Genomic DNA, 16,355 nt, shown 5'->3' on the forward strand with positions numbered 1-16,355 from the left:
ATCTGCATGGAAAAATCCTATAGTATTCCACACAAAAGTGCATATGGGTAGCTTCTGAATTTTGTATTCATGTTTTCTAAGCAATATACTCTGATGTTTGTTAGCATTAATGCAAGGGAATGCCTGATTTTCTCTGTGATTAAGCAGATACATTTTCATTTAGAACAGGGTTTCTCAAGCTTGTCACTGTTGATGTTTTGAACCAAATAATTCTTTGTTGTAAAGGCTATCCCGTGTGTTTTAGGCTGTTTAAAAGCATCCTTCCCTCTGCTCACTAAGTGTCCGTAGCACACACACCTCCTTTCAACACACAATTGCAACTATCAAAAATGTCTCCATGTATGCCAGCTCTTCCCTGGGGGGAACAGAATTGCCCTCATTTGAGAACCACTCATTTAGAAAATGGGACATAGATGAGGTTTGCAGGGGCTGCAGCGAAATTAAGTTAGATGATTTAAATAGAAAGCATGTGTGGCTTTGGACAAGTTGCTTGATCTGTATCTGCAGTAGTTTCCTCATTTGTGAAATGGAAGTGCTAAGAGTTCCCATTTCGTGAGATAATGATGATGTCCACAAGACAGAATACTTAGTAATTAGTAAGGAGCCACCGTTTGTTGGAAACTGTTGTTTTTGTTATTGTTGATATTATCAATAGAATCTTCACGTAATGTATTCTCTTCAGATTAATATCTTTTCCCACTAGTTACTGATAATTTTTTGTTTTGATTCCTTTTAGTTTATCGTCGCATCGTAGAATCAGATGTAGGAGATTCTTTCTATATTAGAACTCATTTTGAATACGAAAAGGAATCTCCCTATGGACTTAGTTTTAACAAAGGAGAGGTGTTCCGTGTTGTGGATACTTTGTACAACGGAAAACTGGGCTCTTGGCTTGCTATTCGAATTGGCAAAAATCATAAGGAGGTAGAACGAGGCATCATCCCTAATAAGAACAGGTATGAATGTTTGGATACTTCTTACAGAACAAATTAAGGAAATGATGACAATATTTCAGTCCCACTGGGAAATTTTGGTAACGTAAAGAATTAATTTTCACTGTATTTACCATATCTAAAACTGACTTAGTTGTATAAACTCCTTTATTTTAGTTTAACCATTAAGATTTAAACTGCATGTGAAGTTCTATCCAGTGTTTTGACATTTTGTTTCACTATAAGTCTTTCTCCATTTTGTTTTTAAAATACCCTTATTTTTATTTTTGTCTTTTCTTGTCCAGAGCTGAGCAGTTAGCCAGTGTACAGTACACACTTCCAAAGACGGCAGGAGGAGACCGCGCCGACTTCTGGAGATTCCGAGGTCTGCGTAGCTCCAAGAGAAATCTGCGCAAGAGCAGAGAAGATTTGTCAGCCCAGCCGGTTCAGACAAAGTTCCCAGCATATGAGAGAGTTGTTCTTCGAGAAGGTAGTCTGTTTTCTACAGATGAACCTAATACCTTTTAATGTCAGTTTGCCTAAGAAAGAAGAAGTATAAACTGTGCTATTTTTCATTTGAATCTCCCCAGCTGGATTTCTGAGGCCTGTAACCATCTTTGGACCAATAGCTGATGTTGCCAGAGAAAAGCTGGCCAGAGAAGAACCAGATATTTATCAGATTGCAAGTAAGTAGTCTCCATACGGACTTCAGATGAGATTGAGCGTGTTTCTTTACTAATTACTTCTCTAAAGGGTGGGTCTGATCCATTCACTTAATAGAAATAACACTTTTTGTAAGTGAACATTTGCAATTGACCCCATGAGGGAAACCTGAGTGACTGTGTCTGTGCTCTGCCAGTTCCCTTTCATAAGAAAAAGAATCACCATTTATGAGAATCTCTTAGCACACAGTCTTGTTTAATCCTGACAGTATCCCATGGGGCGGGTGTCAGAATGTCCAGCTGAAGCTGGGCGAGTTGAGCTGTAGGGTGGTTGTGACGGAGACCACCGCCCCGCCTCTTTAGTTGGGGTGTCATGATGACACCCAGCTAATGAGTCACACACTTGGCTCTGAACCCAGCTCTTTCTGACTCCAGCCCAGTGCTTTCAGTCATTAAGCAAACAAATACTCAGATATGTCAGAAGAGTAATAAAAGCATGATTCATGCTATTGCTTATTGCAGACAGATATAGTAGGTTAGTATTAAATATAAATATCGAGGAAGTAGTGCTTTAAATGCTTACAGATTTTGCTTGCAGATTCTTTCATTGTTTCATTATTTTAGCTATTATGGTAGTTTAAATACACAGACTTAGTTATCACTTAGGCTTGCTTTAAGTTATTTGTATCGTCCGTTTCAAATTTATATTTTACTAATACAAAGGGTGCAGAAATCTGTCCATATTTTGTTTGCTTTGTCTGTCCATATTATGCTTTGCTTTTGTTCTGCAAAGGATTTAAATACTCAAGAATATAGCTTTTTCCATATATATGCTGAATTTCTTAGACAGAATTACCAAAGATAGGAAGGAATGACCCAAGACACGAGCACTCCTGGCTGCTGCTGTGTAACTTTGGCTGCTTCCAGAGGGTTGTGCAGCTGTTGTTCCTGCTGGCACTATAAACTCCCAAGTGCTGATTTAATATTATATATATTGCTTTTCATTTGGTTGCTGGTGAAGTTGAATGAGGATATTTTCTGAAACTCAGAAGATTTGCAGACAAATGATAGTAAAATTTGGGCAATTTAGAAAATGTTCATTTCTGATTCATCACTCAGTTTGTTAGTCTTTTCAGAAGAGATCTTTTTTTGGTCATTGCTTATAGATAACATTTTGCCTGAAGAAGTTGATACGTATAGATACCACCTGTAACCAAACTTAGGGCTTTTAAATTTAGGAAAAGCAAGTGTGAAGACTTAGAAAGCTCTGTCTTAAGGACTAATTGGTTGATTAATTGGGTTTACTCTACAACCAGACTCTTACGAAAGGGATTCAGATCGCTTAGTTATGTATCCTATTTGAATCTAACGAGAGTATTTTTTTTTTTTTCCACTCTTTTTTTTTTTTTTTTTTTTTGGTGGTACGCGGGCCTCCCACTGTTGCGGCCTCTCCCGTTGCGGAGCACAGGCTCCGGACGCGCAGGCTCAGCGGCCACGGCTCACGGGCCCAGCCGCTCCGCGGCATGTGGGATCTTCCCGGACCGGGGCACGAACCCGTGTCCCCTGCATCGGCAGGCGGACTCTCAACCACTGCGCCACCAGGGAAGCCCTAACGAGAGTATTTTGAGTTTAGAGACTAGTAGCATTTTCTCCACCCAGAACCTCCCAGTTGATCTCCCTCCGTCGTTCTCCCATGTCCACCAGATTGGAGATTGGCCCTGCTGTCTCGCGATGGCCTTGTTCTCCCAGATCATCCCCTTGTCCCTCAGCCTGACCTCTGAACTTCCATGTCTCTGTCTTTGTCTGATCTGAACAACCAGAGCTCTAACTTCTGAGCTTTCCTGTGACCAGAGCCTCAGACATCGCTGTGCCTTTTCGGTGAAAGCCTTCATGTCAGTGGACCTCTGAGACGCGTGGTTAGAAATCAGCCCAAGCTGCCTTGGCGTGTTCTGCGCCAGGAGGGAGGCACAGGTTGCCAGTGTGAAAGCACAGGCTGTGTCATAGTCACAAGTTACAGCCTTCTCTGCTCCCAAGTCCCCTTCTGCTGATGTGAAAAGAGGTCCCTAACCCAGGACTCCCCAGCCAGTCTGCTGTAGTTGTTGCTGCTGAGTGTGGGCCTGCCCGGGTATTGAGCAGCCGTCTGCGGCCGGGCGGGCCCTGCTGTGGGGAGGCCTCCTCAGGGTATCTGTGTGCCATACAGACAGAACCATTGCCACTCACATGCCACAATGTGAAAAAGGTTTGCAGACAGTGCCATGCCAGGCCACACTGGAGCAAAAGAAAAAGGGAAATCCCTATATACATGTTTTTATATCTATATTATATATATTTTTTTAATGGCTGTTTTTTCCAGAACATGAAAATAGTTGGAAAATTTTTGAAGACATGAGTATTAAAACTGACATCATTTTAAATTTAAATATTTTATTTAGACCAAACACATAACTTATAATTTTACCTTTCTGGTTTTAATGGAAGCAAATTTATCAATATTATTTTGTAAATCTACATTTTTTTTAAGCTTATTTTCAATTGAGAGAATTGCCATATTTGGCTGTTTCTCTTGACCAAGTGACAGTCCTAAATAATTTTTGCTCACGTTCCACTTACTGATTCTTTTCTTTTAAATAATTAATTAATTAATTAGGCTGCATCAGGTTTTAGTTGCATCACACGAGCTTTTCGTTGTGGCATGCCGGCTTCTCTCTAGTTGGGGCATGCAGGCTCTAGAGCACGCAGGCTTAGTTGCCCCGTGGCATGTGGGATCTTAGTTCCCCAACCAGGGATTGAACCCACGTCCCCTACATTGCAGGGCGGATTCTTAACCACTGGACCATCAGGGAAGTCCCTCCACTTACTGATTCTATTTAAAATGTTCATTTTGAAGTATTTATTTTGCTTTTGTGAACATATTGCATCCAAATATTATTGGACTTCTGAGGTTTGGGGGCACTCCCTTGAATTTTGCACCAGGGTGAGTGGCCCACTTGCTTTAAAAAAAAAAAAACAAAAAACTATTTATTTACTTACTTACCTACCTACCTACTTATTCATTTAGCTGTGCTGGGTCTTAGTTGTGGCATGCAGAATCTTCATTGTGACATGTAGGATCTTTAGTTGGGGCATGTGGGCTCTTAGTTGCGTCATGCATGTGGGATCTAGTTCCCTGACCAGGGATTGAACCTGGGCCCCCTGCATCAAGAGCACAGAGTCTTAGCCACTGGACCACCAGGGAAGTTCTCCCCCTTGCCGTCTGATCCCAGCAGTGTTGGAAGCATTGATGTAACCCGGGGTTCTCAGCCAGGGTGGGTCTGTCCCACAGACGACATTTGACCGCAGTTCTGTTTGTCACCGTGGGAGCAAAAGGGAGGTGGGGGGCTGCTACTGACATCCAGTGGGTGGAGGCCAGAAATGCTGCTCAATAGGCCGTGGTGCACGGGAAGCCCCCACAACTACACGTCATGGAGCCCAGCGTGTCATTATGCCCAGCAGTTGAGAAACTGACCTAACCAGTGGAAATTTGGTGTTTTGTTTTTGTCCTGACTGCACGACTAGAAAGTGAACCTCGAGATGCTGGAACTGACCAACGGAGCTCTGGTATTATTCGCCTTCATACAATAAAGCAAATAATAGATCAAGTAAGTTATTAGAAATTGACCCGTTTCCTTGTAAGCTGTGAATTTTGTGTTTCTCAGTGGGATGGGTTTGGTTAAACTGAAAGTAGAAGGTAGTTTTTCTAAAGTTATTACTGGTATACCGTAAGTAAATTACTGAGACATTAAAATAATCACTTTCAGTGGAACGGTAGTACGTGCCTGAAAAGATGAGCTTTCATTACCACAAAAGAGTATACAGTGTTCACATATGTCGATAGACTTGATACCGCATCAGGACAATTCAGGTTGCACTTTGATATTTATATGTTAGGAATGTGTTGCTACTCACAAGGCCATATCAGGAACATTAAATTGTTACACTTATTTTCACTCTCTGCTTGCAAGTATTTGGGCTATCTTAAAAGTGAGCTAGTTAAAACTTTTTTTTAAATTGGACTAGAAATTATATTGCATTAACTTCTGAGTACACCTTTTTCTAATGTGTGCTCCTGAGACATTTTGGAGCACAGTTAAACGTCCATTCCCATTGGAATGTAGTCTCAGCTGTGACTTTCTGAAGGTGATGCTTCTTAGTTACCGTGTCTTGCGTCCTTGTTTATTTTTTTCTTGTGTCTTCAGGATAAACATGCTTTATTGGATGTAACACCAAATGCAGTTGATCGTCTGAATTATGCCCAGTGGTATCCAATTGTAGTGTTCCTTAACCCTGATTCTAAGCAAGGTGTGAAAACAATGAGGATGAGGTTATGTCCAGAATCTAGGAAAAGCGCCAGGAAATTATATGAGCGGTCTCATAAACTTCGTAAAAATAATCACCATCTTTTTACAAGTGAGTATATTAAGGGCCTTCTTTCAGCTTACAGTGTCTATGCAACAATATGTGGGCAAAAATGTCGTGTTGTTCAAATATTAAAACTCATATAACCTTTGCCTGTTATGCTTGTTGTTGTGTTAATGGCTGCTGTTGATTGAAAGAAATGGTTCAGTGCCAAAATAGACATTTCCAGAGGTGTGTCCTCAATACTATCTGTCAGATAACTCAGTAGTGGTGACTGAACTCTAAGCAATGGTTGAGTGAATTCTGACTTTTGCCGTGTTGTAATCATAGAACAATGTTATCTATTTGCAGCTACAATTAATTTAAATTCAATGAATGACGGTTGGTATGGTGCATTGAAAGAAGCAATTCAGCAACAACAGAACCAGTTGGTGTGGGTTTCTGAGGGAAAGGTAAGAAATTTCCTGTTTTTAACCCATTTGATAAATTATATAACTAATCAGAGAAGCCTTTGAGTCACCATTGTTTTCTAATTGGATCAACTTATTAAAGTAATTTGGGGCATTAGCTTTTAGGTTTTTATAATTTGTAAGGGTTATGAAAGTTGTTTTTGATAGTAGAAGATTCTGAAGTTTCTCTCCCCACTGAATTACCATTCAGTGGTATTCTCAGAGAATTCTCAGAGGGTAACTTAAAAGAGCAGGGTTGAGTTCTGACTCTGCCCCTGTCTGACTGAGGAATGACTTTGAACCTGGCTTCTGTTTCTTCCTCTGGAAACAAGGGGAATGGGTGGGCTAGATGAGTGGTCCCCAAAGTGCTGTGCTCAGCATGTGAGATCCAGGACTCGCCCTGAAGAAGAGGCACTCTGAAGGCAAGGAATGGTTGGGGACCACCGTGCTGCAAACCAAGCGCCCTGGAGCAGCACAGTACCCACCAGCGTGGTGATGGCTCTGAGAGGTCTGAAGTAAAGGACTTACTTTGCTACTTTAAGCATTTCCCTAAATCCTTACCTAAGGAATTTTTTTTTCACTCAGCACCTGTTAACATTCTTAAAACGTACTGAAAATGTTAGACAAAGCAATACATCCTTTTGGCTTTGAATTTTGATTTTATAAAGATTAAAATAACTACTTTCTGTTGTTAAGTCTTTCTGGTCTTTTAGCAGTTCTTGATGGGAAAGTCCTGTTTATTTTGTTGGGAGAGATAATAATTTTCTCAAAGTATACAGTTAAAAGAATCTTTTGTTTTAAATGTCTTTTACCTTCAGATCAACACAATATTAATATATTTTAGTTGCTAGGGAAGATTGAGAATATCTGTTCTCTTATTTTGTTTTTTGTATTTCCTTGTCGGCTTGGTTTTTGTTGTATTTTGCCCCTGCATGGCCCCTCCTTTCCTCTGCCTGGCTATGGCCCCAGGTGCTGTGGCCGTGCATGCTGCATGCTTAGAACCCCCGTGCCCCTCACCCAGAAAACACAACCTCTGCCAAGAAGAGATGTTGAAATGCTGACATCTAGAGGTAGTGTCTGCTGCTCCCACCTGTGGTCCTGTGTCAGAACCATGCCTTTTCTCCTCAGTACCACTCTGGGCGGTGGACCGTACACATGAGAACCTGAGACCACTTTGAGTAACTGACATATCAGCCGGGACGCTTTATAGACAGAGGCAGGTAGAATAAACTCACTACACCACTTTATACGACACACTGTTACTAATTCTTAACTCTTGTGGCATTTGATTAAAAGGATTACCGTCCTCTCCATACTAATCTTCTATGACAACACAGTTCTGCCAGCAGCCTTGGTCAGGTAGAATGTTAATAGCTTTCACTGGTGATTTTTCTTTTCTTTTTTTTTGCGGTATCACTGGTGATTTTTGAAATAATATTAGTTTATAAATGCACAAGGTATACATGTCTACCTATCTGAGAGGTTTTTTAAATCCACAAATCTTAATTTTCTGTGATTTCTTTGATACTATTGTGTGCTTCCTTTCTTTGCTTGGATTTTAAAATGAAGGTCTAGCTCTCCCAGCTTTTTGTGTGAGGAAAATAGGTCATCTCAATTAATTTTATTAACTTTATTAATAGGTCTAATAGGTCATTTACTATTAGAATAGATTGATGCATTTTGTAAATCAGAAAAAGTGTTACAATTTAAATCAAGTTTGATTTATGCCCCCCTTCCATTCAAGTATATTTTCTCCAAATAGATTCTTAAACTAAAACCACTTCATTTCACATCGACTCTCCTGAGCTAACTACTTTGATCTGATTGCTAGGAAGAGTTCCTTTTTGCAATTTCTGTGACAGGCTTGTATGTTCCCTATTAAACCAAGAAAAATCATCCGGAGGCTTTCTTAACATGTAAGCATATGTCATTTCTGGTTCAGAGCACTCCTGGTTCTTGCTCACTTCTGCATTTCATACCACTGCAAAAGCTGCATTTCATACCACTGCAAAAGCTGAGCAGGTTAGTGAGTTGAGTTGTTCTTCCCCAGGGCCTTAAATACTTCCCTGGCTGGCTCCTGGGTTATAGTCTTCCAGACCCCGCGAGTCAGAGATCAAAGTAGATAGCAAGAAGGTTTCAAGCCATTGAGATTTCAGTGGGAGAGACTCTGCTGGAACATAGAGCATAGCCCTAGTGCGCTCACTCTCCAAACCAGGCAGGTGATCTGTTGAAAGCCAGAGTCACGGAAGGCTGGTCTTTCCCATTAAGGGAGGGCTCAGGGTCAGGCTGTTGCAGAGCCAGGATTGGGACTGTGGGGGAAGCACCATTCAGGCGGCTCGAGCCTTGTTTATCCTTCAGTCCATGCCGTCAGAATTCTGGGTTCTGGATCCTCCAGCTCTCGTGCCTCTCTGGGCGCAGGGTCCAGGCATGGTCTTCCAGGACTGTTGTGTGTAATACGGGTACTAGCTTCAAATTAGTATCCATGACAGCCTGTTGACTGCAGCACTGTACTTCCCTTTCCCTCAAATACTTCCGTTCTTTCTGGTCTGCTCAGAAGATAATCAGTGCAGACTGAAGGCTAACTCAGCTCTTAATTGTCTGTAAAAGAGAGTCATAACTGCACTTCCCTCTCTGCATCCATCTGTGAAGAATAATTTTTAAAAGTTCTTAGTTTAATTAGGCAGCCAGCACTTAGATGATGCTTTTCCGTTGTGTTTTATAAAGCTCTAGGGCCAAATACCAAGTTTTTTAAGAAGCTGTTTTCTTTAATATATAGATTTTATATATACATAAACTCTTGTTCAGCTTGAACCGTGGCGTTTATTTTCCTGGTTATTCTCACGTGCGCTGTTCTGTCAGTCACTGTGTCTTTGTTTCTGTGAGCTTGGTCTGGCAGCACTCTCCCTCTTCACCCTCCTCTGGGCTGACAAGCTAGTGACTGACTAGGTTTCAAAATCAGAGTGGGGCCAGGGCTCCTTCGCTGTCTTCTGGGGCTTTGTCACGGCCGGCCAGCCGACGTTCCACTCATCCAAGCCCTTCAGATCTCAAAGGATGCTCTGTGTGTCTGCATGTGTGCTTGTACTATCTTCTTGACCTTTCCTCACCAGAAGTTTCAAGAAACAGATGTGATTTCTGCAAAGAAAAGTATCCTTTTCAGTCTCCCTTGTAAAATAAAGGCCATCTCTTAAAGAACTACTGAATAAATTTTTAATTTACTTCTATTTGACCCAGGCGGATGGTGCTACAAGTGATGACCTTGATTTGCATGATGATCGTCTGTCCTACCTGTCAGCCCCAGGTAGTGAATACTCAATGTATAGCACGGACAGTAGACATACTTCTGACTATGAAGATACAGATACAGAAGGCGGGGCCTACACTGATCAAGAACTAGATGAGACTCTTAATGATGAGGTGGGGACTCCCCCGGAGTCTGCCATTACACGGTCCTCTGAGCCTGTCAGAGAGGATTCCTCTGGAATGCATCATGACCACCAGACATATCCTACTTACTCACCACAAGCGCAGCCACAGCCAGTTCATAGAATAGACTCCCCTGGACTTAAGACAGCCTCTCAACAGGTAAGCAGCAAGCATTCAACGTTTTGCAGTTAGAGGTGCATTGTTAAAGTCTAGGATATGGTGATTGAATTAAAAATATATTGTCCTTTCTCCAGATTAAGAATTAATCTTTAATTTCAACTTGAGAATACCAAGGACTTAATTCTAAACTTTGTGTGTTTATCTTAGACAGCAGTATATTGAAATTTAAAAAATTCAGGACATGAGGTCATAGTTTTGTTATTCAGCACACTTAAAATGTATGTCTATCAACCACTATAAATGGAAGTGGGAAGTTAGCAGTAAACAGAAACACTATATTTAAAATATTTTAAACACTTCACAGAAAGCAGAAGCCTCATCTCCAGGCCCTTACCTTTCGCCTGAAACAAACCCAGCATCATCAACCTCTGCTGTTAATCCTAATGTAAACTTAACTAATGTCAGACTGGAGGAGCCCACCCCAGCTCCTTTCACCTCTGACTCACCACAAGCTGATTCTTTAAGAGCACCACGCACTGAGGCAGCTCACATAATGCTAAGAGGTCAAGAGCCATCATTGTCGTCGCATGTAGATCCAGCAAAGGTACCTGTGCTGCAGTGTTGCGCTAATCTGTTGCTCTCCATCAGTCTAGCACATGATTGTGTTTGCTTTGCCCTTTACGTGTTCCTTTTGCTTTTTACTGTGGGCTTATGCACCATACTGTTCTCAAATCAGTACAAATCATTTCGGTTCTATAATTTGCATGGCTTCCAGTGATATACTGATTATTTTAAAATAGGCCTTTTAATTGGGATTGGTACTTAATATTTTTATTATTTTTTAATGTTTGGCTTTCAGAATCTTCCAGAATTTCTTTCTTTCTTTTTTCTTTTTATTTTTTTAAACATCTTTATTGGAGTATAATTGCTTTACAATGTTGTATTAGTTTCTGCTGTATAACAAAGTGAATCAGCTATATGGATATATATATATATCCCCATATCCCCTCCCTCTTGCGTCTCCCTCCCACCCTCCCTATCCCACCCCTTTAGGTTGTCAGAATTTCTTAATCTATAGTTCAGACCCATTTTAAACTTCTTTATGTTTTATAAATTATGGTGTCCATAAATTTTCTTTTTGATTTTATTTTCAGTGTCCAAATCAAGTGGAATCAACAGTTCAGTGCATTAATTTTCTACTAAACTTAATAATTAAAAAGTTAAAGTATCTTTAACTCACTTTTCATTTAGTATGCTGAAAAGTAAAAGCCCCTACTTGCATTGTAAAGTTTGAGCTTCACTTAAACTGGCTTTCTCCACTAATCTGTTTCTGTCCTGGTAATAAATGGTAGAACATGCCATTTTTACATATTAAATCATAGTTTGTCTTAAAATAGACTAGAATTTGAAACAAGCCTGTGTCCTTACGCGTGGATTTTTTATACAGGTATATAGGAAGGATCCCTATCCTGAGGAAGTGATGAGACAGAACCATGTTTTGAAGCAGCCAGCTGTTGCTCACCCAGGGCAGAGGCTAGACAAGGAGCCCAGTCTGAGCTATGAGCCGCAGCCCCCATACGCAGAGAGACAGGCCAGCAGGGACCTGGAGCAGCCTGCCTACAGATATGACTCCTCAAACTACACGGACCAGTTTCCTCGAAACTACGACCATCGTCTGCGCTATGACGACCGCATCCCTGCGTATGAGGAGCAGTGGTCCTATTATGATGACAAACAGCCGTACCAGCCCCGGCCTTCTTTTGATAATCAGCACCCGCGAGACCTGGACTCCAGACAGCATCCCGAGGAGTCCTCAGAACGAGGGTATTTCCCACGTTTCGAGGAGCCAACCCCTCTGTCCTATGAAAGCCGACCGCGCTACGACCCGCCACTCAGGACCTCCACCCTGCGGCACGAAGAGCAGCCCGCTCCTGGGTTTGACGTGCATGGGAGGTACAGGCCAGACGCGCAGCCCTACTCCTCCACAGGCCCCAAGGCGTCCGAGCCTAAGCAGTATTTTGACCAGTACTCACGGAGTTATGAGCAGGTCCCGCCCCAAGGCTTCACCTCCAAAGCAGGCCCGGGCCACTACGAGCCTCTCCACGGTGCTGCCCTTGTCCCGCCTCAGCACAAGCCGGAAGTGCCGCCCGCAAGTACCAAACCACTGCCTCCACCCCCAGCTCTGGTGGAGGAAGAGGAAGACCCAGCGATGAAGCCACAGTCAGTGCTCACCAGAGTGAAAATGTTTGAAAACAAAAGGTCTGCATCAGTGGAGAGCAAGAAGGATGAAAACCATAACTCTGGTTTCAAGGTAAATACGTGATTGTGTCTCCTGCCTCACGTTCAGAGCACATTCAGTGACTGTTGTGCGTAACGCTTCATAATGTTCCCTCCCCCTTAAACGAAGCCTGTTTTCTCATGATCTCTCCCTGAGGCTCGTGTGTCTTATTTTTCTGCAGCCTCCAGAGGTCATGTCTAAACCTGCAGGTGCTCCCGTCCTAGGTCCTAAAGCCCCTGCTCAGAATCAGCTCATTGAACACGACAGAACACTGCACAGGTGGGTGCTTTGCAGGCTTGTGGCCTACAACTGACTGAGAGTGTGGCCCTCTTACTAGAGAGGAGGCAGGGAAGGCAGAGGTCTCCCTTGTCCTTAGGTGAACTCCTCCAGCTTTTGCAGTTAAAACAGTGGTCCTAGAAGGAAAAGTAAACAGCTTTATGTATTATACCTTCTGTAACACATCTTTATTATTCTTTCAGTTAACAAATCTTTCGAACACATATTTCTCTAGCAAATGGCTAAAGTACAGTTTTTAAAGCCCTAATTACTTTTGGACTGTGTTTTTTAGTTTAATAGTGCTTTTGGACATGCAAACTGTTAGTTTTTAGGGGTGAGGAAACAGACTCAGATAGCTATGAGATAACTAAACTTAATCCTTTAGAAAGCTCCAGGAGGGATGAAGCTGAGGCTGACAGGAGTTGCTGGGAGAGGAACCCGCCAGCTGTGCTCTTAGCTGTGGCCTGATTTGGCTGCTGCTAAGTTGATGGGCTGCATTTGAATACAGTTCTTTGGCCTAATATGTTTCATTCGCTTATATTTGTGCTTGTAATAAAGAGGAACTACTGTCTAACATGTACATTTTCCTCTGATTTTAATGTCTGTTGCTCTTCATGAAAATGTAAACTACTGTGATGTCTCCTTTAGCTGGGATCACTAGCAAATAAGCTCTTCTACACAGAGTAAACATGTACTAACTGAAAGCTTAGCCCCCCCTTCTTGGTGTGAAACGTATTTAAGTTTATCCATTTTTGATGCGGAGTTTCTGAAATTTGCTAACTAGGGCCTATGTAACAGTGCCTTAATTTGCTGATAATGTACTTTCTTTGCCACGTGCTTCCTGTGTCCTCTGGAACTTTGGACATGTCGAGCTCTTTCCTTATATGAGGATCATTTATTGATCCTGCTGTAAAGTTCTTCAGCTCTTGGTTTTTATTGTTGCTGACGATGATGGTGCATGTACTTGAGGAAGCCCTCCACTGTCTGGCTTACTTTTCTTTTTCTGATGAGCTGCTTCTAATGAGGTCACTATCAAGCTCAATAGATAGGTTGTGTTTAGGACTCACGGGCCAGGAGAGTGTTGCCATCGAGTATAATGTATGAGGACACGGGACTGGGAATGTCCACCTTGACTGCTGCACTGCTCAGCCAGATCCTGAGTAACCACGGCAGTCAGTGGAAGGTCAAGGTGAAACTTACGTATTCCATTTTATTTGTCAAATTAACTTCTCAAAAGTTATTTCATTTATCATTCATTATCAGGATCCCCGAACCGCAAAAACCTCAAATGAAGCCGCCTGAAGACATTGTTCGGTCAAATCATTATGATCCTGAGGAAGATGAAGAATACTATCGAAAACAGCTCTCCTACTTTGATCGAAGAAGTTTTGAGAGCAAGCCTTCTGCACATGTCCCTGCCAGCCACCTCTCAGAGCCCGCCAAGCCGGTTCATTCTCAGAGTCAGCCACAGTTTTCTAGTTACTCTTCCAAGTGAGTTATTTTGTTTAAGACTTACCTTTTAAAAATAAGATGAAACATAAAGTGCAGTTAATCACACAAAGTTCAGTGTGTGTGTGTGTGCGCGCGCGCGCGTGTGTGTATTGTTTTGTTTTTTGGCCTTGCTGCTTGGCATGCGAGATTTTAGTTCCCTGACCAGGGATCAAACCCTTGCCCCTGCAGTGGAAGTGCAGAGTCCTAACCACTGGACTGCCAGGGAAGTCCTAAGTTCAGTATATTTTGAAGGAAAATAGTTAGCTATGTAATACATGACTTCTGTAGGCTCTTAGCATTTCAGCAGTGTGTGTTCTATCTAGCTCTGGGATGTGTGTTTTTTGTTCTTAAACTCTAGCGTCAGCTATGTAAATTTTTTGCATTAAAAATATGTTAAAATCAAAGGATTTTGAAATCAAAGCGTTTTGAGGTAAGAGAGGATAAACGGTTAAGACCCTGATTTTTAAGAGTCTCTCCCTTCTGTGCAGCACATGTTCTCATCCTTCTCTTCTGTTTGTTTTTTAAAAATAAAAGTAGGGTTAGGGCTTCCGTGGTGGCGCAGTGGTTGAGAGTCCACCTGCCGATGCAGGGGACACGGGTTCGTGCCCCGGTCTGGGAGGATCCCACATGCCACGGAGCGGCTGGGCCCTTGAGCCATGGCCGCTGAGCCTGCGTGTCCGGAGCCTGTGCTCCACAATGGGAGAGGCCACAACAGTGAGAGGCCTGTGTACCGGAAAAAAAAAAAAAAAAAAAAAAGTAGGGTTGTGTTGGGGAGTGACATTGAGGGACGATACTAAAGAGTTTTTAAAAATTTTTTTCCAAGTCAAGAGAAAACTTGTCGTTTATTATTGTTTGAGCTTGAGGAGACTTTAGAGATTTCTGGTCTAGCTGTAAACATGAGGAACCCAAGCTCCAGCGAGGGGCTGTGACAGGGGCAGAGCTAGGAGTGAGCCCCAGGTTCCTGCTGTCTTTTTCCTGTCTGTGCTGCTCCCTTCTGTTTGCTTGTCTACTGGGTTTTTTGGTTTTCTTTCTTGTGTGTTTTGTTGGGGTACAAACTACAAACCCACATGTGCCCGTGTGAGTTTGTATCCCGTTCTGGTTCTGCCACTGGTTGAGCCCTGACTAATGGTGAATTTGGTTCTGAGAGTGGAGTATAAACACACACAGGCACAGGTGGGTTCATACTTGAGCAGAACAGGCCCACAGAATGGAAGTAGATGTGGATTTATTACAAGGGATTCGTTTACACAGTTGTGGGGCCAGGCTGAGCAAGTCCTAAGTCTGCAGGGCAGGAAGGGAAATGCCTAGTGGTCTCGGAGCTCAGGGAAGCTGTTAACTCCTCTTGAGAAGGGCCCATCTAGATAATCTCCCTAGGGATACCCGTATTAGTGTTTGAGTGAATAACTGGGACTGTAGTTCTGCGTGGCCAAGATGAGACATTAAAAAGCAACCACAGGGCTTCCCTGGTGGCGCAGTGGTAGAGAGTCCGCCTGCCAATGCAGGGGACACGGGTTCGTGCCCCGGTCCGGGAAGATCCCACATGCCGCAGAGCGGCTGGGCCCGTGAGCCACGGCTGCTGAGCCTGCGCGTCCGGAGCCTGTGTGCTCCGCAACGGGAGAGGCCACAACAGTGAGAGGCCCGCGTGCTGCAAAAAAAAAAAAGCAACCACAAATCGCTTTTGTGCCTAAGTTTAAAATCATGAAGATTTTTACTGAATTAGATGCTTCGGACTGTCTGAACATATCATTTGTCACTTGCTGATCAGTGAAAATTCTTTTAGAATATACTTTAAAACCTCTAATATTAAAAGCCTACTTAAAAAAAATTATTTATTTATGGCTGTATTGGGTCATCGTTGCTGCGCGCGAGCTCTCTCTAGTTGCGGCGAGCGGGGGCTACTCTTTATTGCAGTGCGTCGGCTTCTCATTGCGGTGGCTTCTCTTGTTGCGGAGCACAGGCTCTAGGTGCGCGGGCTCAGTAGTTGTGGATTGCAGGGTCTAGAGCACAGACTCAGTAGTTGTGGTGCACGGGCTTAGTTGCTCCGTGGCATGTGGGCTCTTCCCGGACCAGGGCTCGGACCCGTGTCCCCTGCATTTGCAGGCGGATTCTTAACCACTGCACCACCAGGGAAGTCCCTAAAAACCTACTTTCAATTACCACTTGCTTTCTAAGACATCATTTAAAGTGAAGATTTAAAACCTTTTCCACTGTTATCCATTTAAATCTTTGTCTACGGAAGAAAGCAGTTTATGAGAAACACAGCTGCGAACTGTGAGTGGTGCAGTTCGGGCTCTGTTTGAAGCAGACAGTCTTGCACGAGTGTTGTGAG

The 16,355-nt window shown here is 42.8% G+C and overlaps 1 protein-coding gene across 18 annotated transcripts in view; it reads left to right on the forward strand.

Moving 5' to 3' along the window:
• Nucleotides 1-16,355, forward strand: part of TJP1 (tight junction protein 1) — a gene marked incomplete at its 5' end in the record, with an annotated part of 330,702 nt that overhangs the window by 299,974 nt on the left and 14,373 nt on the right. For 14 of the 18 annotated variants that reach the window (XM_079914047.1, XM_079914041.1, XM_079914051.1 and 11 more), the window contains 11 exons: nt 737-956; nt 1,238-1,422; nt 1,523-1,618; nt 5,150-5,232; nt 5,830-6,040; nt 6,341-6,441; nt 9,670-10,020; nt 10,346-10,585; nt 11,429-12,292; nt 12,441-12,538; nt 13,799-14,026. In XM_079914047.1, coding sequence (XP_079770173.1) covers nt 737-956; nt 1,238-1,422; nt 1,523-1,618; nt 5,150-5,232; nt 5,830-6,040; nt 6,341-6,441; nt 9,670-10,020; nt 10,346-10,585; nt 11,429-12,292; nt 12,441-12,538; nt 13,799-14,026 — 2,677 coding nt within the window. The remainder of the gene's footprint in view (nt 1-736; nt 957-1,237; nt 1,423-1,522; nt 1,619-5,149; nt 5,233-5,829; nt 6,041-6,340; nt 6,442-9,669; nt 10,021-10,345; nt 10,586-11,428; nt 12,293-12,440; nt 12,539-13,798; nt 14,027-16,355) is intronic. The other 4 variants (XM_079914056.1, XM_079914049.1, XM_079914048.1 and 1 more) reach the window with 1 other exon arrangement.

This window comes from Stenella coeruleoalba (genome assembly GCF_951394435.1).
Source record: "Stenella coeruleoalba genome assembly, chromosome: 2".
NCBI lineage: Eukaryota > Metazoa > Chordata > Mammalia > Artiodactyla > Delphinidae > Stenella > Stenella coeruleoalba.